The sequence below is a fragment of the Nanorana parkeri genome, unplaced genomic scaffold (assembly GCF_000935625.1).
Source record: "Nanorana parkeri isolate BGI_ZX_2015 unplaced genomic scaffold, ASM93562v1 scaffold363, whole genome shotgun sequence".
Taxonomy (NCBI): Eukaryota; Metazoa; Chordata; class Amphibia; order Anura; family Dicroglossidae; genus Nanorana; species Nanorana parkeri.
The window spans coordinates 889,055-913,044 of NW_017306631.1; the positions used below are offsets into that span (position 1 = coordinate 889,055).

At 41.9% G+C, this 23,990-nt stretch overlaps 1 protein-coding gene across 1 annotated transcript in view; it reads right to left on the bottom strand.

Moving 5' to 3' along the window:
• MAP4K3 (mitogen-activated protein kinase kinase kinase kinase 3) overlaps nucleotides 1–23,990 on the bottom strand; it is a 285,095-nt gene that overhangs the window by 2,008 nt on the left and 259,097 nt on the right. The window contains exons 29-34 of the mRNA XM_018558848.1: nucleotides 22,163–22,266; nucleotides 11,520–11,691; nucleotides 11,333–11,401; nucleotides 4,938–5,030; nucleotides 2,499–2,569; nucleotides 411–466 (exon numbers count right to left, since the gene is read on the bottom strand). Coding sequence (XP_018414350.1) covers nucleotides 411–466; nucleotides 2,499–2,569; nucleotides 4,938–5,030; nucleotides 11,333–11,401; nucleotides 11,520–11,691; nucleotides 22,163–22,266 — 565 coding nt within the window. The remainder of the gene's footprint in view (nucleotides 1–410; nucleotides 467–2,498; nucleotides 2,570–4,937; nucleotides 5,031–11,332; nucleotides 11,402–11,519; nucleotides 11,692–22,162; nucleotides 22,267–23,990) is intronic.

A 23,990-nucleotide genomic window follows, 5' to 3' on the forward strand; every position in this document is an offset into this window, starting at 1 on the left:
CAATGTTCTCATGTTATCAATGAACAGGAACACTTATAGAGGATTCCTGTTCATTGATAACAGGGGACACAGAAAAAGAGATTGAGGACCTTGTGTTCTCAATCTCTTATTCTATTTTAAAAAGGGAAATATCAGGGGTCTGTATAGACCCCTAATATTTCCTTGAAGCCCTTAAAAGTAAAGTAAAAAATAAAAATATTTAATAAAAAAAATAAAAATATAGTATATTAAAAAAATTAATTTAAAAAGGTTTAGAAAAAATAAATAAAAATCAAATATTTTTTTTCTAAAAAAGTTTTGGTTTTGGCCTGACAATTATTTTTTTTTGTTTTCGATCAGAAAATTCCATTTCGGTGCACCGCTATTATAAACAAAACTAACATAAAGGGCTAGGCGTAAAGGTCCTTTACCTGTCAGATCCAAGCAGACGGAATATCCGAGTGTTATCTGAAATTTCCTGCGTTACCTGTAAGAACAATACAAATCACACAGTGAGACATATGTGCAAATCCTGTAAACCAGGGGTAGGTAACTCCAGCTGTGGAGAAACTACAAATCCCATAATGCATCTGCCTCTGGGAGTTATACCTGTGGCTGTCAGAGTCTTGCAATTCTTAATGGGACATGGAGCTGTCACCCCAGCTGGAGGGCCGGAGTTTGCCTACCACTGCTATTAACAGAGCCCTGCATGCAAAGTACAGTACCCACAATAATCAGCCGGAATCCATCTTGTACTGAACTAATTTGATTTCAATAAAGATAATTCTGCTATGGGTTACTGCACTTTGCACCCCATACTTTTTCTATTTGTACAGGGTACCAAGCAGATCGTCTGCAACAATAATAAAACTCATCCTGAAAGCGCTTTTACATTTTCATCTGTAAATATGTTGTTCATTATTTCCTAAAGCTATTTTTTGGATTACCTGTCAGCATTCTTTTTTGTCCTTCACACCATTTTAGTGTTTAGGAGCTACTGGACAACCAGAATCCTTTACACATATAAAATAGCTGCTGGATAACATAATAACTAACTGCCACAATAGCCTCAAGCAATGCATCAGTCCTTCTATTTCTATTCTGCTTCAGAGAACCTAAGATAGCAGAAAGACTTGTTATGCAATTCTATAAAATAGCATCATGTCAAAGTGGAGTTACACGTTCATGTTTTCTGTTAGTCCAGATACTGTAAATAGCCCTGCATTAAGAAACTATTTTAAAGCTCAAACTACCCAAATAGCATATATTTGTTTTGTAAACATGTTGGTAGGTTGATGTCTTTTTAGTGTTTGTAACAGAAGTAATGAGACTCCTCTTGTTTCAACAAAAGCAGAGAGACTACATGGCTCCTAAGGACAGCATGATGTCCAAAATGGAAGAACTCACCAATCCAGACCCTAAGAAGCCTTTATAAGACAGCAAGTAAATCACCCTACGAGCATCTATTTATGAATAAACTATCAGAAAGCAACACTTCTGAACTGCAGTCAGATAAATACTAGGGATGCACCAATACCAGTATCGGTATTGGTGCCGATACTGGGCATTTTCACAAGTACTGGTGAAAATGCACCGATACTAAGCACCGATACAGGCACGTTACATTTTTGAACTGACTTGGCTGCTGTAAAGTCCCGCACTTGCTGTGGACCTCGCAGCAGCCTGCTGTGGACATTGCGGCAGCTGTTTACTGTGCCGGTCCAGCCGCACATCTCCTCCACCTCCTTCCCGCCTGCACAGCCATGGCGAGACCCCGCACAGCATTGGGAAGACCCACACCCACCTGCACAGCCCTGGTGAGACACAAACTCGCCCGCACAGCCCTGGTGAGACCCACACACATCCCTGGTGAGACACTGCATGCAGCTCTGTTGAGACCACACAGCCCTGGTGAGATCCTGCATGCAACCCTGGTGAGACCCTGCTCAGCCATGGCTAGACCCTACACGCAGCCCTGGTGAGCAACAGAGAGTATGTAGCTTCATGTTATTCTGCATTGCTGTATGATGTATTGCTTGGATGTGTTGTCCTCTAAAGCTGGTGGCATTCTGCATTGCTAGATAATGTATTGCTGGGATTTGTAGTCCCTCTAGAGCTTGTTGTCAGTGGCAGAACTACCAGGGTCGCAGAGGTGTTCGGGCCCTGGCGCTCCACCACTTTCCTAAAATCATTAGTCTGGATTGTTTTAGGAAAACGGTCACATGACACATTAACCTCTTGCCGTCCGCCCGTAGTAAAAAAACGGACGGACGGCAATTTTTTTCTGCTCGCGCGCGCCATCTTGAGGGAAAGTATCGGTACTCCTACTCAGTCTTGAAAAATGGTATTGGTGCATCCCTAATAAATACATAATCGATGGATTCTGGGCCCCATGCTGCTAAACAAATAATCTTGTACAGGAACATGCTGATCTTTGTATTTGTTGCATCACAACTAAATATATTTTCATACTCACTGAAAATACTGTAGTGTCTTAGAACTATATGCTCTCTACATACCTCATTAGATCTGAAGCTTCTACCTTGCATGCCATGCTTCCAAAATGCAAGCACACTATCCTGCAAGCAAACTGGAACAAAAGATACATAAATAAAATGAAGACATTTTTTTTTTTTTAAATAATATAATTTCTTACAGTGTCATCCAAAGGCTGTTCTAGAATCTGTTCAGTCATTAGATTTGTGTCAGACATGGCAACACATGCAGAACACGGAGAACGACATATGTAGTGGGCTAGCAAGAGCTGCACACTTGTCAAATGTCATCTTCATCTAACCACACTGTTAACATTTTTACAATACTGATCAAATGTTCCCTAACTGGTTCCCTGACTTGTCTTGCTACATCACTAGAAGAAAAAAAGTTTTTTCCTACTGATCACTTTTAATAGGATAAAATGATCAAACATGGATTGCCAGGTGGGGTGTGGCGGTCCATTGTGAATGGCACCATAGACACGCCCTCCGGCCGCAATGCGATCGGCTGCGCGTGAACGCAAGGCACATTATGCCTGAGGTCCGGTCCTGTCTAAATAGTGCTTGCAGCATTTTGTTCGGACCGGACGGCAGGCATAAAGTGCCTTGCGTTCACGCGCAGCCGATCGCATTGCGGCCGGAGGGCGTGTCTATGGTGCCATTCACAATGGACCGCCACGCCCCCTCCTACCCCACAACATAGTGAGCCGGCCGCAATGCGATGCAGTGTGTTCTGGCCAGAATCGGGCCGGAACACACTGTGTCTAGTGTGAAGGAGGCCTTAAAGACCTATAAACTCCCAAGCCTTTAAAAAACTAAGAACACCATCATGGGAACTTAAAGGAGAACTATGAGGTGAGTGCTTTTCACTCACCTCATAGTTTTAGCGACCTGTGACAATGAGACTGTCACAGGTCGGCTCAGTAGATCGGGAGGTGAGCGAACACATACCGGCGTTCGCTCACCTCTCGATCCTGTCACGGCTCTCTGCCAGGGGAGGGGCTGGATTCCCCCCCTCCGATCCGACAGCGCTGACTGGCGGAACAGACGGGGGAGGGGGCTGGTACAGCTGGCTCTGCCTTTAGATAGGCAGAGCCAGCTGTCAGTCACGCAGCTGGACGGATCCCGGCACAATTGTCGGGATACGCTTCAGCTGCGGCGTCTCAGTATACTACGAGCTACAGCTTGCGGTATACTGAGCCTAGGGTGACGAGAGGACGCTAGTTTGTGTCCTCCCGTTACTCTAAGGAGAACTATGGGGAAAAGACTTAACCCCATAGTTCTCCTTTAAAAGCCCCAGATTACCGGATATATCTAGTTAACTAAACTCAAGCGAGCACTAACTGCCCTAACACTTTAGCTTGTGGCTGTATATCACCTCAGATTCCTAACAAGTGTGCAACACAAGGATACTGTCCCCACTGAATTACAGTGTATATCAAGTGTCAGTCATTAAATATACATGGGATTGAAGACATTTCAGTGATGAACATCCACCTGCCTTAAGCTGACCATACACCTTACAATCATCGCACGACTTTCGTTGTGCGATGGTTGTAAGGTCGTTAAAATTTCGTACAACCGGCCCATCTTGGACAGGTAGATAGTACTTGCAATCATCGCAAGCCCTCCCCGATGCAATGCTGAGTGGGCAGTGTGTGCTTGCGCACACCGGCCCGTGTGGCTTTCATCTTCCGAGCACGCTACCAACCCGCCGAAAATTGTACGATTTTCAGCAGGTTTTCCAGTGTGCTAGGAAGACGAAAGTCGTATATTAGATGCGGTCGCACGCTGCCCATACATCTGCCGATTATCGTACGATCGCGGGATCACCCGCGATTATCGTACGATAATCAGCAGGTGTATGAGCATACAGCAACCGAGTGACAGAAGGGTTAAGCATCATATACATGGGCAGAAAAAAATGCCGCTTTTGGAGGCATTTTGTGCCTCTGAACACAGCTCTATTTTTCCAATGTGTCCTTAAAGATTCATATTTTAGAGCCGTGTGTGTGTTTGTTGTGTGTTATGCGTGTGTAACTTGTGATGAGCGTGTGACCATAAGTTATCTATGGTAAGAGCAAAAAGCAAATTTCCAGAAAGAGAAAAAAGTATTAAGGAATTTGCAAGCAAAAATGATTTACAGGTCTATAGAGAGAGCAGAAAAAAGGTTTGAGACGCTAGTAAGGCTTTAATCATGGCACAATCTCAGTTTGATTACCAATATTTTGGAGAGTTTTTTTTGTTTCATTTTGATCTATAATTTTTGGACTAGTCTCATTTACAAAAAAGAAAAAAAGTAAAACGTAAAACACAGCTTGGCAACCCTGTCACTATCCATTTTGCTCACTTTTCTATATTATCTTGTACACCATTGACCTTTACCTGTTTTTTCCTTTATTTCAATTACAAAATGTATTAGTCAAATAGACTTTAGCATTTAACACAAAATACCTTGCTTACCTATGGATTCGATCTGGAAATCAAAAGTAAGTTCGGAAGATAATTTCCGACTGGATTTTAACCTTCCTTGAAGATTCACTATCTTTATACAACCTGGAGGGAAAACACAAATAAAATGATGCCAGATCTGTAATTATAGCAGGTTTCATATATTATACATAAAACAACAGAGGTAAAGGTAGAGTATCTACTAAGATAGGTTAAAGACCATTTGCACCTTTGCGGGGCATTTAAAAAAAAAACCACATGCCAGCAATGTACACCTTGATGCCGGCATATGCAGATCCTGGATATAAGCACAAAACTTACTTTTTTTTTTTTAGTTGTCCTCTCAGGCTCCACAGGGCTGTTTTGAAATGGCCGCCAGACTGCTGTGTTCAGTGAAAACTACAAAGTAAAGTGTGGAAAAACTAATTTTCACACAATGCTTTGCTTCCCTCGTGCATGCGCCTTCATTAATATTTATAGTGGTACCACCCTCTGGGCAGTGCAGAGTGACCGGGAGATTCTTTCTTTTTTTTTTTTTTACCTATAACTACAGTTGGAGGATTGTTGTAAGCGATTGCAAAAGAGAGCAGTTATATTTTGTCTCCAGTAATCGCTCAGAACAAAATATAATGGATTTCTTTAGCAATCGCAGCAATCCCCCAACTGTAGTCACAGGTAAAAAAAAAATCTACAGGTCACTCTGCATTGTCCCCTGGACAATATGTATATAACGTGATTTACACTGCGCTAAAGCTGATATACCCCCGATGTTCAACTAAATCATTCCAAGTATTCCACAGTGTACTTATTAAACACAATCAAAGTTGCGACAAAACCAGCTGAATGTTAAATATACAAAAGCAATCCAAATATAAGATGGAAACTACAATCCGCATCAGTGCCCCACACAAAAAATCTTTAATTAGGGATGCCCCGAAAGGGCCGCACAGCCTTGGTCACACGCCTCGCACATCTCCGGTGACCCCGCACATCCCGGTGACACCGCATAATATGTTTTTAATTGATCTGTTCTAACAGTAATTGGTAAGAAGGGGGGCACATTGAGGAGCCTGGCCTTGCGGCAGCAGAGAGTAAACCTGGCCCTGGAGAGGGAGATATTTTGTTAAGAGTATTTGCATAGCTTTGTCTTCATGTAATTCAGGTTTTGATTACTTTAAATTCTTCCTTTCCAAAGATAAGAGGTAAAATACAGTAGAATCCATAATCTTCTCTTGCCTGTTTGTCCACTTAATGCTGTATTGCTAGATTGATATATATTCTTTATGTTAAGTTTTATCTTAGATTGCACTAAAGCAAATAATATAATTCACAGGCCGACATAATCAGTGTTATATTAAGTGTCTAAAGTGGAAATGCTGCTGGAGTCCCAAACTTGGAATTTACATTTCTAATAAGCTGTTGTTAAAGGAACACTTTGAAAACACATCAGATCTCAATGGGGAAAAATATCAGCTGGATATCTACTGTATACTGGACTGGGTAATGTCTTAGGAAAGAAAGGATGCCACATTGTTTGATGGAAATTAAAAATTATCAACCAACAGAGGGCTGAACTCAAAGACACCTCAAAAATTAAAGTGAACAAATGATGCAGCAGGCTAGTCCATTGTGCTGACATTTAATTGCAGCAACTCAAAGTGGTACTCATTAATGTTTGTATGGATGCCTGACAATGTCGGGGCATGCTCCTAATGAGACGGATGGCGTCCTGGGGTATCTCCTCCCAGATCTGGACCAGGGCATAAGTGAGCTCCTGAACAGACTGAAGTGCAACCTGGCGGGGTCGGATGGACCGAGACATAATGTTCCAGAGGTGTTCTATTGGATTCAGGTCAGGTGAGCGTGGGGACCATTCAATGGTATCAATTCCTTCATCCTCAAGGAACTGGCTGCATACTCTCACCACATGAGGCTGGGCATTGTCATGCACCAGGAGGAACCCAAGACCCACTGCACCAGTGTGGGGTCTGACATGGGTCCAAGGATTTCATCCCGATACCTAATGGCAGTCAGGGAGCCATTGTCTAGTCTGTAGAGGTGTGTGCGTCCCTCCATGGGTATGCCTCCCCAGACCATCACTGACCCACCGCCAAACTGGTCATGCTGAACGATGTTACAGGCAGCATAACGTTCTCCACGGCTTCTCCAGACCCTTTCACGTCTCTGTCACATGTGCTCAAGGTGAACCTGCTCTCATCTGTGAAAAGCACAGGGCGCCAGTGGCGGACCTGCCAATTCTGGTGTTCAATGGCAAACGCCAATAGACCTCCACAGTGCCGGGCAGTGAGCACAGGGCCCACTAGAGTACGTCAGGCCCTCAGGCCACCCTCATGAAGTCCGTTTCACACTAGTGGCCTGCTGGAGTTCATTTTGTAGGGCTCTGGCAGTGCTCATCCTGTTCCTCCTTGCCCAAAGGAGCAGATACCGGTCCTGCTGATAAGTTAAGGACCTTCTACGGCCTTGTCCAGCTTTCCTAGAGTGACTGCTTGTGTCCTGGAATCTCATCCATGCTGTTGAGACTGTGCTGGGAGACACGGCAAACCTTCTGGCAGTGTCACGTATTTACAATGGGCTTTACAATGAAAACAATACCATCATGACCATAAAAACTTAGCAGTCTTCAGGTTTTGTCCTTTTACTGAGGTGGATGGAACGTTAGAGACCGGAAACTGATATTTTCTGTAACCCATCAATCTGTTATCACTCAAGTAAACACTATTTTTAATTTTTTTATTGTGTGTTATTTCACATTAGTGCCTGCGTTCCGGTCCAATGCGATCTGCAAAAAATGCTGCAAACACTATTTTTTGCAGATCGCACTGGACTGGAACGCAGGCAAAAATGTGCCCTTCGTTCGGGTGCCAGCAATCGCACTGCGGGTGGGGGGCGTGGCTGTGGTGCCATTGAGTTCAATGCACCGTTACGCCCCCTCCCGCCCCAAAAGTGAGCCAGCCAGGTTGCGTTCCAGAGGCCGAATGCACTGGAACGCATTCTTGATGCTGTGACTGGGCCCCAAAAGTTTTTTTAAGCCCTCTCAGATTTTTGCATATATCCACTGCTAGCAAACAGTAGATATATGTAAAACCATTTTAAAAAAAGTTACCAAACAGGTTTAAACTTACCTGTGTCTACACCACAAGCTCCCGTCCAAAGATCTAAAGATTTTGGGCGGCCGCAAAGGACCACGGGGCGGGCACATGCGCAGTACAGATCTTCAGCCGGGAGTCGAGGAGAGACACAGTGTAAGTCAATGCAGGCAGCCCAGCAGCGTGCACCCGCAAAGACTCCGTGGGGCACAGACGACACAGCAGTCAGCGCTGGATCAGAGACCGGCACCAGCGCTGGAGGGACTGCTGAAAACTACAGAAAAGAAGATGATCGGATCAAGAGGCATCATTTAATGTAAGTGCATTGGGGGGGGGGGGATTTTTTTGACTTTAATGTCACTTTAAAGTGATTGGACATTGGCAAATCAAAGCTGTAAGGACAGCCCTGTATAACCCAGACTGCCTCAGTCTTGCAGCAAGCAGTGCCTTCTTACAAAAGCAAATATTTAGAGGACTCCTGGACTGCAAGGTCCGAGCATGGGAGCCGAGAGTTTGGATCTTTTCCAGGGAAAAAAAACCGTGGACACAGCTGTGTCAAAAACTAGGCTCAAGTACTTCAAGCAATGAGAGGGTTCCAGTGTTGACTTCCAGAGATTCAGGACACATCCAAAGCACTGCAGGGTTTGCAACTTCCAATTATTTTGGACAACAAGGCTCCTGCCAACTGCTTTCTGAGGAGAAAGGTGTCTAAGTACTCAATTTTTTGTTCTGGCTGTTTTGGCTACCTCGGCTTCCTTGAGACCGGAGTAGAGCCAAAACAGGACAGTTTTGGTGTAGTACCTTGGTGTAGACCATAGATGCAGTGGACATGCAGAATGGAAGAGCAACTAATTTGGCCTAACAACTTAAGAAATGCTACTGTGCAGGTGAAACAACGCTTAACCAAACAATATACATCATAAAATGCACAGCTTCCAAGGCAAGCTCTAGTATATTTATATAGGAGTGCAGTGCATTTTATAATATATATTAATTGGTTAAGTATTGTTTTACCTGCACAGTAGCTTTAGTTAGAGTGCTAGGTATATTTATATAGGAGCACAGCGCACTTTAAAACATGGATTTATTGAATGAGCATTGTTTTACCTGCACAGAACCTTTAGTCAGGGTTTTAGGATTGTTCATATCTATACATTTTGTAGTGTTGTGTTTCCACAGCAAAATGCATGTGGAGCTGGTGAGCAGGAAACATAGCGGATGTACACAGAACATTCTTGTTGTCCACTGAGGCCCAGATATCACTTGGGTAAAGAGAGGTGATGACTGATTAAGTAGATTCCATACTGTTTTTTTGGACCCACAGGAACCAGTTGAGAATGTTCAGATCGAGAATAGGGTGACTTGCCCTTTTGCTTTGGGAACAGTGAAAAGGTTGGAATAGAACCCCTGAATTTCATCTGCTTCCGGAATGGGGATTATGACCCTTTGAGAAAAGAGATGATCTAGGTCAGCATAGAGATCTGTCTGTCTTTGAGGAGATCTTGGCAAGTTCAACAACAGGGAGTAAGGAGGGGCCACATGGGGTGAAAGTCCAGTTTGTAACCCTTGGTTATGATGCTCTGGACCCAGGCATTGAAAATGTTCATGACCCAGGAGACCGAGAAGGATGACAGATTTCTCCTCTTAATTGTAAAGTGGACTTGGTCCCGCATTTTGTGGGCTTATAGAGCCAGAACTAACAGGGAAATTGAGTCCCTGTTTTGGGTTTGGAGTCCTGAAAGGGACAAAAGTAACATGTCTTAAAGGAGGGAGAAGATTTGAAGACTTGGACTACTACTTCTGCCATAAGAAGATGCTCTTGCCCCCCACGACTTTCCGTAGCAAAATACACACATTCCGTACACTTCTTGTACTGCAGCTCCGCATACCAGCATGTAGGCAATAGGATTCGTCACATGTGAACAGACAGGGTACTCATCCTAGAGATTTGTTGAAAAGTCTCTACCAGGTCATCAATGCAATGCTGTAGGGCCAGAGGAAAAAAATTCTAGCTGCTTGAGATCGTCAGGATCTATCAAGATGGACCCATGGTCCCTAGCTATAGATTTAGACCATACAGAGAAGGTCTTCCACATGGCCATGGTGGCAACCGCAGGTTGCATAGCCAGTCCGGCATGGGTAAATTAGGCTTTAAAGCGGGCCTCTAACTTCTTGTTTAAGTGGTCCTTGAAAACAGGGACATTTTCTTTAGGTAATGTCAGTGTCCTATTCAAGCAAGATATAGCTGGTTCTACAACAAGAACGGCCATTTCAAAACATATTCAGATAGCTGCTGAGAGGTGCGGCAGAGGCTATGAGCAGCTTAATGAAACGTTCTAGAACAACATTTAAGCATATCATTACCTCAAATGGGGCACATTGGGATAAGCTGTACAATATGTTGCAGAGAAATTGGCATATACTTATGATGAATCCCCAGGTGGATAAACAATGTGGACCCCCGTCCACTTCTAACTGCCCAGTAAGCAAGAAATCTGAAAAACTATTTAGTGCGATCTGAATTCGCTTCCAATTTAATTTGGCTATGGATGCCTTGTAGGCAAAGTGGTTGACAGAGTCTTTACATTTTTCCCAGATCTTGTACCAACTGAGTCATAAAACATAGTGTATAGTTGTCTGCAGATTGGATAAGTAGTCCATAACTTAGGGAGACATGCTGGGGAATTCAATAAAGGCTTTGCAACACTTTTCTGGTGGTATGGACCTTTAAAATATCCTGTGTCAAATTAGAAAAAAAGCCCTGTTGCCAGTTTCGGTAGCTTTACCAACACATGCAACAGATGAAGGCAGTTCTTATTAGAGCCACTCTTAAAATGTTGTGCTATGGCTACACTAAATAAAAAAATAATTAATGTAGTTTGTAGGTACTAAAACTGGAGGTAATTAAGACTAATTCAAAGCTGGAGTAGAGAGAAAGGTAATGCACCTGTCTCTGTTTGCTGTGCATGGACACTGTGGCCTCAGTGCGCCTCTGCATGGCAAATATCGGTGCTTGTGCCAAATTCATTTTACCAACAGGTACATTATTCTGGGGCAAGAATCAATATTTTTATCATGACTGTATGCGTGGGACCAATCAAAAGCACACAAAACAAGAAACACAGTACAGAACAGAGAACTCTTCAATGGAAGATGATCTAAAGACCATCGGTATATATATAACTTTCATGGAAGGGGATGATAGCTAGAACCATCACTTCATTCTGACTAAAAGACAAGCACACACACAGTATAACCAGCAATGTGGGACGGCAAAACAAACAAAAAAAAGATACTTACGATCTAAGCATACAAGAATGGTATCCCTTTCCAACTGTGTGACATGAACAACATCTGTCTGTGGAGTATCTAAAGACAAGGCATAAACTGTTACTTACTAGTTTGGTATAAAGACCGAAAATTAGTATGCAATAATATCCTTCCCAGGAAAAAGCAGAAGTATAAATAAAAAAATATATGTACAAACCTGTTTCTGTGAACCATGAAGATGTGGAATTGGGATTCAGTGTCTCAAATTTCACAATCTGGTTAAAGTCCGTGCCCTTGCTGACACTCACACAAACTAAGGGAAACTCCTGCTCAGGTACCACCAGCATTTCCAAAACCATGAGTGGGCACGGCAATGGGAAGTCTATATGCTGTATACAAGACATACATAAAATACTGAGTATGCAAGAACACAATATGTATAATTAAACAGACAATGAGCCCTAAATCATATGCAACTGTTTTTACTTGCTAATTTCTAGATTTTTTTTAACAATTACAACATTGCAATAACAATGAAAAAAGCAGGGATATAAACTTACCCAGAGCAACCAAGTGAGTCACAGCAAAATTGTTTGCTATGATTGCTGACTAACTGCTATATTTTTCTTGTATGCTCTTTACCTTATTAAAAGGGCAATGTGTTTGCAAAACTATCACCAAGTAAACATATGCAAAAGAGATGAATGAAAAAGAAAAAGAAAAGTTATCCAAGGAAATCAAGTGACTTTATTCAATGGCAGTTTCCAAATATTTATTGTCTTTTTGCCTTTTTGGAAAACGTACAGGCTGTCAGACTTGATCATACATATAAAATGGCTGCTTCCTCAGTCCAGTGACTTGTCACAAGCCTTCAAAGGTTTATACATTTCTACTGACATGACCTAGGAATAACCTGCAGAAACATATGGTGTCTTAAAAAAAAGTGATCTTTATAAATTAATTCAGAAATTTAATGAAAATATATATTCAAGTTCAGCTCAGCCCAAACAATATTCTCATGATAGCAGCAGCATTCCTAGTAGAAACACTTCTATTTTTACAACATACAGTTGACAGCCAAGAAAAAACCTAAAGTACTTAAAGGAAGCCCGCACTGAAACATGCAGGGTGCCATTGGTAATCTACTTCTGAAAATGTTAGTTGCCCGTTTTTTTTGGGGCCTCAATACTTTCTGAATCACTGACCTGGAACACACATGCAATAAGAATTCAGAGTTAAAGTAGAACTATGGCCTCCCATAAAAAAACATGTGCGGAAGCAGTTGACTGAACATCTGAACTTAGTTTTCCTTTAGGCACCTTCCAAAATCTCACAAATACCTAATGTTTGAAGTGAAGTTTTATGCTGATCTTTCTAGCCAGAATAATATTGTGAAACTGAACAAACCATATTCTCAGCAGTTTTCAATGAAAAACAACCTAGTTTAACCTTATCCACATATACCAACCCACATAGAGTGTGGGGAGACTGGACAAAACAATGACTAACGCCTTTATCACCAGATGGTAATCAGAAGACATGGCATAAGTTTATGAAACAGTTTGGCAGAAAATGAATATGTATACGTATAGAGCAAACATTGTAGCATGAAAGTATGTTTAGCTCAAAAAAAAGGTTTACAGGAAGTGAAAATAAATAAGAAAAAATATATATTACGGTATGTGTTACCAAAAGATGACTCTGTGTCCACTGCCTTATGCTGCTTTGTTGGGAGCAGGGGTTTTGCCTATTTCGGCTTCTCAGGTTCCCAAGGCAGCCCCCCATCAAATTGATCAGGCACTGCCTAATCATTGAGGAGGAGTGGGAGGGGGTCAGAGTGATGCAGATGAGGAAGTTAAAGAATAAAATCAGAAAGTTATTAAAACAAAAGAAAGATGACATTTTAGAAATGTCAAGCAAGTATATCAAATAATTAAAATTATTTAGAACTAAGATGTAATGATAGAGGACTTTTTATGTCACACGGGTATAAGGTCATAGTCTTACATAATATATTGGGGGCAGGAGTATGGCTTTAATAAGGATTGAGGCCTTAGGCATTTGTGGCAGGAATGTTGAAAAAGAGAACTGTCGATTCCTATAACCTGTAAACAAAGAATAACACTTCTCTGGCAAGATGGGAAGGTTTTTTTAAAAAAAACTATAAAAAAAAAACATGAAAAGGAAGAAGCAAAACAGTTAGAAAAAAAAAAAAAAAGGAGAGAGAAGAGAGTAAAAGGGACTAGCAAATTCGGTTTACCAGTTAGAACGCAAACTGACAGCAAACCACCTGGAGCTAATGGACAGGACGGTGAACAGCAGGCTTTAATCTGCTGGCATGAGCGTTTTAGTCCTGCGGAGATGCACTGCATCCTTGATGGACTGCCAGACCCTCGTAAAGTCTCTACATTGTTTGCAAAGAAATTTAGAGTTATTCAGGCTAGTAGTGAGGCTGTAGACATGAAAGCTACTTCAATTAAAGCTGGTGTCTGGGGAAGAAAATCAGGAGGCCATTTTATTTCTATTTTCAGATGAGATGCTCTTCCCTGGAAGGGAAACAGATCAATTTATTTTTCAATGACTACTTGACACCGGCGCAACCTGTAGTGTCCTCAGGGTGGCTCAATTCTCCTCTATCTACCTCTCTAAACACAATACCCTTAGTTGGATTACCGGTAACAGGAAATAGTGTTGCTAAAAGAATCTAAGCCTATAAAATTGAGATTGGGTCAGGATACAGAAATTCTAACAAAGATTTTGGTATCTGATGATGTTCCAATAAATCTGTTAGATTATATTTTGTAATCAATGTTATCTTCCGTTGATTACACTTCTACTGGAGTGCAAGTAGTCTCCAAATTGTCTGATGAAGTCTTGGCACATATGTATGTTATTTTATACTTATAACTCCCACCACTCCTTCGTTTGCAAGTGATTTGTCTCAGGTACCAGAAGTTTTATGGGCCAAGGACAAATATGATGTAGGTCTACTGGATGTGCCTCCAGTACACTATACAATTAAAACCTGGCTCCACTCCTCCCAAGCTGAGACAATATCCACTGAACGTATCTCAGATGGATGCTATTAAAGTACAGTTGAAAAAATTGTTGCTTAATGTACCTGCCCTGCTAACACTCCTCTTTTTCCAGTTGGTACACAATCTGAAGGCAATCAACAAAATTACTGATGCAGGCACTCCAGTGGTGCCCAACCCCCACACCAATTGCATAAAAGAGGCAGTAACTTTTTGCTTTTACTTTCCAAGGAAAGCAATACATTTGGACCCTCCTTCCTCAAAGTTATGTGTCTAGACCATCTGAATATCGTTTGGCAATTAAATAAATTTTATACCTATGGACCCCTGTGAACCCTTCAACTCTTCTACTCTTCTACATTATATTATATAGGATTTATATAGCATCAACAGTTTGCACAGCGCTTTGCAATATAAGGAAGACATCACAATACAATTCAAAACAACATGGTAAGGAGGGCCCTGCCCCTGAGGGCTTACAATCTAAAAGGGAGGGAGAAGTGATACATGAGGGGGTAGCTGTGTGGGGATGAATTCTTTGAGAACATGATGGTTCAGTGGTTAGGTTGAGGTGGTACATAGATTACCTTAATCTGTGCTGACTAAGTTGATATATGCAGATAAGAGACTATCAGTCTGCTGTGTCGTTTAGCAGCTCATAAATGCAAAGCTAGCAAAGCAAAACTGCAATACTGCCAAACCAAATTTGTCTTTTTGGGTCATTGCATTTCACAAGGTACAGAACATTTTCTGCAGGATACAGAAGGAGTTACAACTTTTAACGTTTATGTCCACCTTTGTATGTGATTAGCATTTATTGTGGTAATGAAGAGGTGCAGTGATAATGTACACGTGTACATTTTCATGACTCACATTTTAGGCTTTCCTCGTTTTTTTAAATGAAACTTTTATTAAGCCTCAAGCCTAAAAACTCCAACTTTTCTACACAGGAAAATCAGTCTGACACCAGGGTCGGATGGTAATCGGGCTGTAAACAGCTCTTCCCCCTCCCTGTTATTAATTGTAACATGAATAGTAAACACCAGCTCTGCCTTTGAACACAATATACTGTCCGGGGGAAAGAGGGGGTGCCACTATGAATACTAATGAATGTGAGAGGTCAGAAAGCTTGCAAAACACAGAGGCAGATATTTCCATTAGGAGATGAAGAGGAAAGCTAATGGTAAAAAAAGTAAGTTTGTGTGTTCATATACAGCAGCTGCATATGCTTGTTTCATGTACAGTACACTCGTGCACATTGCTGGCATATATTAAAAAAAAAAAAAAAAACTGTACAAAAAAGTAGAAATGGGCTTTAAGCAGTTAAAGGGGTTATTAGGCCAGGTAGGGTATTACAGGGATGGGATTCTGAATGCCTCTAGTATCCTTGCACCACTCTACAAAGCCACTTCCCTGCAACCATTCCACTTCATAGCACAACACACCCACCTGGTCAAACTTCTGAATTAATTATTGTCAGCAGTCACAGCTCTATCAAGCCTTTCATCTTACACGGTCATGAAAATAGGGGACATGCTGCTGGTGTTCTCTACATCCCTTGACACTGCTCTTCTTGCATAAGAGCTGTAGCCTCCTGTTCTTCTAGAAAAAATTGCTGACATTGTTTTAAATTAACCTATTACTATTCAGGTCACACGTGCTGGTAACGAAATTTTGGAGCAAGTGAAAACAAAACATTTATCTCTTAGCTGCCTAACTAAATATGAGGTTGCCTTTCTCACCCATCCTAATCTCACTATTTAAAGGTGTACTGTTTTAAACCCAGCTACCCTTCTTCCTATAGAGGAAAATAAAGGGGGAGTAACAGACATAATGGAAATTACAGAAACTGATTTTGACACTCATGACTCTCTCCAGTTAAAGGAGAACTATGAGATGAGTGATTTCCACTGACCTCATAGTTCTAGCCGACCTGTGACAATGAGACTGTCACAGGTCGGCTCAGTAGATCGGGAGGTGAGCGAACACATACCGGGTTCGCTCACCTCTCGATCCTGTCACAGCTCTCTGCTGTGACAGGGGGAGGGGCTGGATTCCCCTCTCCCCGCTCCTATCTGCCAGCAATACACTAAAATGAGAATTTAGTTCACAGAAACAAAACATAATACTAATTTTTTTGGGTAAAATATAAAAGATAGGGCCATTTGGAGTAAATAGATAACCAAACATTTCAAGCCTTAAAATGTATTTTTTTTTACACTTAACTTTATTGCTATCACATATGGGGCTAACAAGCAATAATGTAATTGCAAAGCGGATGTGACAGGTCCTCTTTATGAGTAAAGGATGGACACCGGCACTCCAAAGCAAGTTCAGTACGTTTTTATTAACTTACTAGTTGCAAGTAGAACACTCTAAACAACGTTTTGGGGTCTCACATGATCCCCCTTCATCAGGCAAACAAGTGATTTCCCTGATGCACCAACTCAGCCACGGCTCTATTGCAGATTCCACTTAAGTTCCACGTACACACTCTCTCCAGACTGGTGACTACATGCTGATCAAGCGATCAATGAGAAAATCTTTGGATCCCTACTATGAAACTCCCTTCCAGGTCCTGTTGACAACGGAGAAACTTGGAGGGAAGTCTACTTGGGTTAATACCTTTGTAAAAAAGAGTTTCATTCATTTGTTAAAAAAATGATAAAATTATAATTGAGGGTCCACAAAGGGGCAAAGTGTGCCTGTTCTTTTTGATAACAACTTGAATAATTCATGTTGTACTGTACCACCTATATGAAGGATAAACTCAATGGACTTGTGTCTTTTTTCAACCCGACCAACTATGAAGATGTTTAATATCCCTAAATTGTAGTCAAGTCCAGGAAAGGGAAGAAATTTATTATTTTTATATTAAGAGTGAGTAAAGGTAGAAAGGTACTGCAGCATATTGCCTGACACACATATAAGCGTTTTGTAGTCAGACATTAAGTGATTGTGGCTAGCGCATGCATACCTACCAAGTGGAGGAGGTCGGATCCCCCTACAGTGAAACAGTGGTTTGACAGGGTTAACAATATTAAGATTGTAGAGTTTGTTTCCTCTCCTGAAATTTCCACTTATTAAGCATTTTTGGATAGAGTGAATGGCTGATAGAGCGTCAGGAGTGATGTGATTCATAGGGGGGGGCATCCTATTAACCCCCCCCTTGCCTTTTCCCCACCCCCCCCCTTTTTTTTTCCTTTCTCTCTCGCCTTCTAATTCCATCAAACCTGGAGGAATGGATTATTCATTTCAAGACTGTTATAATCCCTTGATTTTCTGTGGACTGATCAACCGTTCATATTGAGATATACTTCAGAACTTACTTTTGATTGGAATTTATACTTCTGAACTTTGTTTGGATGCCTGCAAATAACAAACAAGGGTGGGCTGTGATGGGAATTAAGTTTTATGGGAATCTTCCTAACCAGAGTGATGTTTTGAAACTGAATAAACCATATGCTCAGCAGTTTTCAATGAAAAACAACCCCAGTTAAACCTAGTTTTACCTTATCTTATGTACACACTATTCTATGCAAATACATATAAGCTGAAAGTTTGTCAATAATATGGGAAACCAGCTTTAAAACTCATACTGTGTGTTATTCTGAGTTTTTGTCCCTTCAAGATACTAGTTTAATTGCTACGACACTATTGATCCTGCCAGTGAAGTCCACCTCATACAGGCTACTCTGGTGGGGTAACAATGCTGCTGCACTGGTCCTGAATTCAGGGCAGCATTATCATCCTCATGTAGGCTGTACCTACTTGCAGTGAGATGGGAAGATATGGCAGGGGGTGACTATAAGCATGTTCACTGCTGATTTACAAGCCTGTAGCCTATCAAGTGTTACAACTAAGCAGTGGACAATTGCTATCACAAAGGGGCTAACAAGCCCCTATGTGAAAGCATTGGGATGGGACAGGTTCTCTTTCTGGAGACATCGGGGGTCTATTAAACTGCTAATGTCTCTCCTACCCTCTAATACAGAGAGCACATCAGCAGGGCTTCTGACAGCTCTGAAGCAGGAAGTGCTGAGAGCACAGCGCTTCCTGCTTCTGTGATCACAGAGCAGATTGGACTTTGGATGTTCCTCGGTCTGCTACTGCACTCCATCCTGACCGCATTTGACTGATTTACAAGCCTGTAGCCTATCAAGTGTTACAACTAAGCAGTGGACAATTGCTATCACAAAGGGGCTAACAAGCCCCTATGTGAAAGCATTGGGATGGGACAGGTTCTCTTTCTGGAGACATCGGGGGTCTATTAAACTGCTAATGTCTCTCCTACCCTCTAATACAGAGAGCACATCAGCAGGGCTTCTGACAGCTCTGAAGCAGGAAGTGCTGAGAGCACAGCGCTTCCTGCTTCTGTGATCACAGAGCAGATTGGACTTTCCTCTGCTTCAGTTTGCTCCTGCTCTTCATCCTGAATGCCTTTGCTGTAGCCCCAGGTCTCCAGATTGGGAGAGCCCCGAAACCATGGCAGGGTGGCTGGCACCTTCACAGGTGGGTAAAAGGGATCTTGTACTTTGAGGTGCTCTCTGCCTGAAAAAACAAAGATACCCTAAATCTGTTGCAGCCCTTAGCTGTTTGATTGTGAGGTGTCTAAGTCTGTAGACCTCGTTGTCCCCCTGGGGGTACTAGTAAACCGTCACTGCAGAGCTAGCAAGGGTGTGCCAGTCATTGAAGGCAGAGGAGCACAGTATGGCCAAGGGTTGCTGTGTTATTTGAATACTGCAGTTAGGGAGCGGAGGAGCAGCTGGTCAGTGCGTAGGGAGAATAAAAACTGTGAGCATACGAGCCGTACAGCTGGGCACTATGGAGGCTGCAAAGACACCCTAGTAACTCAGGTAAAAAGGAGAGCTGTGAAAGTGAGCCAAATTCAAAAACATGCATGACTGGCCCCCCACTGCTGGCTTTAACTGAATGAGTCCAAAATTAACCTCAAAGGGACCAGAGCACAACAGCACACTAAGGCCAATCTCATCTAAAGGGGCCAATCCCATCCAGATCTTCACCCTCCCAGTGGGCTCACCAACTAAATGGTCTTTAGGGACTAGGTCAGACTAGGTAGTAGTGACACAGTGCTGGACCTGTATAGTACCCTGTGGCTAACTCAGCATCTTGCATGTGCCAAGGTGAGCACCTGAAGCAGCATCCAGTGCCTAAAAGCAACATTACAGGCCAGCCCCACATCTTCTGTCCAGTGGGGTCATAGTATTTTCCCTCAAGACTCTGCCAATGAGTTAACTGATCCAGAAAAGGTGCATAATAGAAGCCACAGTGGCTATGTTACAGCTGGCAATCTTGCTAGAAAAGTCTTAGTAAAAGTAATAAAAAGGGAGAAAAAAAGAAATACATGTTTTGTGTCTCTCAGAGCAGGATAATTTTAGGAGGAGCAATGACCCCAAGTGGCTGGCCTTCAGTTTTCTGTCAGTGGCAGCATAATGCAGTTTATGAATATGAAAGAATATGTCATTTGATGGACAAAAAATAAATAATTTTTATTTTTGCTTTATTAGGCTTGCGCATTGTGGATTAGGGACCTATTTAGACTGTCACACAGGATAAGTCAGTTCTGATTTTCATACTTCTGGATCTTTGACTCAAGAATGTCTTTGGATGGGCATGACAGCCAGGCAACTAGCATGCTGCAACTAGAAATGGCAACCTACATTCTAGGAGTAAAGGTGTTCTTTAACAGAGTATTTAAAAAAAAAAGACAAATACATAACCAAAGTCCAAATCACATTCGCACTGCCACGGTCTCAAAACCACAAGGTATATGTGGTGCCCAGGTGACCACACGGATGGCGCCGTGCAAAACACTAATAGTAAATAAAAGTAATTCACCGGCACACACTTGAAGGGTGTTTAAAGTATTGATATGTTTATTCAATACCCAATGTCACATACTGTCATACGGTGCTAACGTTTCGGGTCCGCACAGGGATCCTTCATCAGAGCGACAGTGAGGACAGTATGTCGCTCTGATGAAGGATCCCTGTGCGGACCCTGTGGGGACTTTAAAATTAGTTTTTGTTTTTTTATTCTCTTTTTTTAATTCTCTATCTGTGTAACTTTAAATGGTTTTTTTTGGGGGGGTAACTTAAATTTTTTCCCCACTAAACTTTATTGCTATCACGGACACCGCGGAGGGGGAGCGATCGGCACCCCATACACGCGGATCGCTTGTATGGTAACAGGCATCGCTGCCTGTTTTTGAATATCGGCCATTTCCCGCGAGGGGGCGTCTGAGCGGACGGTTAAAAACGCCCGACCGGAGGTAGTTAAGTAAACACAAGAGGGTTTTGGCAAGGATAATGACCCTGGTGACCTCGCATCCCACTGAGTCATACAACTGAGTTGCAATATCAACCCAATTTCACAACTTGGTATTGGAGAGTGATATTGTAAAATTAATTGCACAAATAGCTGTGTCTCGTCAAGACGAAGCTGTACATATCAATGATGGGTTGTGATGGTCGGAATCCTGACAAGCCACATTAACCCTCCTGGGCCAGCCATAGGTCATACACCAACCAAATGTAGTGTGAGGCTAATTTATGATTAGAGGCTAATTTAATCCATAGCCTATTTAGGACTAGTTTATGATCCTAGAGAAATATGATTATTAAAATGAACATTGACAGTTTGAGAGAAGCAGAGAAGGGCATCGTAAAGGCTTAGCCCTCCTGCTCTCCCTCCCCAGCCCTGCCTTATGGGCCGGCTCCGTGACACCCCCTAGAGGGCTGACAAAAAGATGCTGCAGAGGCCTCTGGGGGCTTTTATTTTAACAGCAAGAGGAGGGACTCCCGCAACATCAAGAAGATCCCAACACAAAAGCTCCAAGAATAGTTCACCTTTCACATCAAGAAAGAATCTCTGCAAGCCTTGCTTGGAGATGAGCAATTCAGACTCTGACAGAGTGTGCATGGAACTGGACTCTGTCAGAATCTCTAAACCCAGGACTGTTAAGTACTCTCTTTTTATTCTCCAAAAATGGGAAGACCTTAACCTAACGTTCACACAGAAACAGAAGGGCTACATAATCTATTTTGCAGACAGGTCATCGATACCCAGCAGACTGCAGGAATCTGGATATTAACTGTTGACCAGATGGTATAGGGTTCCTACGATCTTAAAATATTTTCCACAGTTTCTCCAAAGCTTTGGAGATGCAAACAGTCCAGCAGAACCTGACTCCACAATTTCTGGACTTGCCCACTACTGCAAACTTACCGTGTAAAAAACTCACAGGCATGACCTTGAACCACCATCATCTCAGGCTATGTAAGGGAGCGAAATATGTGTAGCTGAGTTTACCTTTCCTATACAGGATCCATCTACCATAAAAGCTAGCCATACACCTTTAGATTTCTCCCTTTCAGCCCCACGTGGTGCTGACAGGGTCACCCACAGCTCAAACAAAATCTGAGCAGTGTATTACACTTAGTGCATTACACTTAGTAATCCAATTCTTATCCTTCATCAGTGCCTCAAGGTGTTCTGTTATAATAAAGAAATAGATTCATGCTTTTAAAAACAATCCTTTATTTCAGTGAAAAACCGTCAGAATCATCTTTTATTTTCAGTGGTAAAACAGATTTCTCTTTATAATATTGTGACAGATTTTTTTCTCTCTCTACAAGTTGTTTTCTGTATAGTGCGTATCACTTAAATAATTATATATATATATATGTTCAAAAAATAAGGGTCATTGTTTTAAAAGGTGCAATGCTTGGAGCATAGTATGAAAGCTATAATCTACTATAATAGAAATATATATAGGCAAAACAGGCACAAAATTAAACCTTACCTTGATTAACATGAATTTCTGCATTTGTTCCACCCATTCTAAGAGTATAATACTGGACTGCAGGGCTCCACATAGATATTTATGACTTGTATATGGATTTCTCACTAGACAATAAACAAACACTGTATGAGATAACAGTCTAAAACCTAGCAATGGTTTATAGAAAACAGTAGCAAGCATAGGGTGTTATCTAAAGCAACCCATCATATGCCATTAATCTAATATCGGTTAGAAAAAGACAGGATTAGACTATAAGGGGAAAAAATAAAAAAAAATTCTCCATTTTCTGATAATTCATCTCAATGTTCACTAATGGTTAACATAGGTATGCATACTTAAAACAAAATGTCAGCCGTTGTGCCACTGTAAGGATCAACTTCAAATGAAGAGCTTTTTGGGACTCCATCCACGCATCAAAGTGAGTTTTAGAGCTTTATTGCCCACTTTTATTCACAACTCAAAAAGGATAACACAGGGTTCTACCCTCACAGGGGTAGTTCATAATGAAATAGAAACAATTTTTTTACTCTCCTGGCTATTTATTACAGCTCTGCCTGCCCCAGTTCCAGCCTTCCCTGCTGGACTGGTTGCTTTCAGGCTAAACCTTCAGACTGCTCTCACCCACACATACACTTGTCCAGGTCAGGTCTGTATGCATAGAGACTACTTATGCCTCTTAGCAGTCTGGAGGTGAAACATCAGTCTGATTCGGGTGCTCATCATTTGGGGCCCATTCATACGCAATGCAAATGCACTGCCATGGTGTGAATGGGCCCTAAATGGACAGGCACCAGAATCATACTGATATTTAAAAAAAAAAATGCATATAGCATTTTTGGCAGCGCACCATAACATCTGTTGGCAGAGTGCAATGTAGTGCTATTAAGAATGAATGCCACACCAACCCAAGAACGTGCATAAAGCACAGCGCAATAGTGTGAATTGACCTTCCTCAGGTGCCCTGTGTTCCAACTTCCCATTTTTGGGAAAACCCTACCTTTGTCGAATTAGACTCCTCTATTGGGCAGCAGCCTGTTATATGCCATCAAGCATTCTGTCTCTTCCAGAACTGGCTCTCCCAGTGTAATTTACCACATTACCACTGTGATGGATGTACTGGCTGTCATACCACATACAACATCTGAAACTATTCAAATGGTTTAATTCCCAACTGGAACACTAACATGGTAAGAATGATAGCAACATGTGAACTTAAAGGTCAAATAGATGATTGGCAAAGATACAAATGTTTTTGCAGATGATAGTTTCTCCACATGGAAGTGCAAAATCATGCTATTTGCAGCTTGTATCCAGGCTTTAGAGGGTAGGCAAACCTTAGTACTCCAACTGTGCTGAAACTACAAATCCCATAATGCCTCTGCCCCGGGAGCCATGCCTGTTCCAAAACAGCTGGAGTGCCGAAGCTGCCTACCCCTGCTGTATACAATGCATTGGTCCCCTTTAAAGCCATGTTTGCATTTATGAAAATATACATATTCATTAACCAGACAGCGAAAATTACCTCAATAGTCATCATCAACAGACTACCTCAAGAGCGAAAGTCTGATGACAAAGCACAATGAGTGAAGCTTGTTGATATAATTTCCGATGAGACATACTGCATGATCGGACGTAGCAGAGAGTTGGGTCCAAGCATATTTTACCATTTCTGGATGCAGCAAAACTAGATGTGAGTGTACTTTACTTATTCTTTCAATATTTACACTTTGAGTTTTTATGTCTTGTTCTTTGATGGAAATATATATGTGTGGCCTGGGTTGCTGATGCATGCGAGGCTATATATCTAGTTAGGTCTGGAAATAATTGG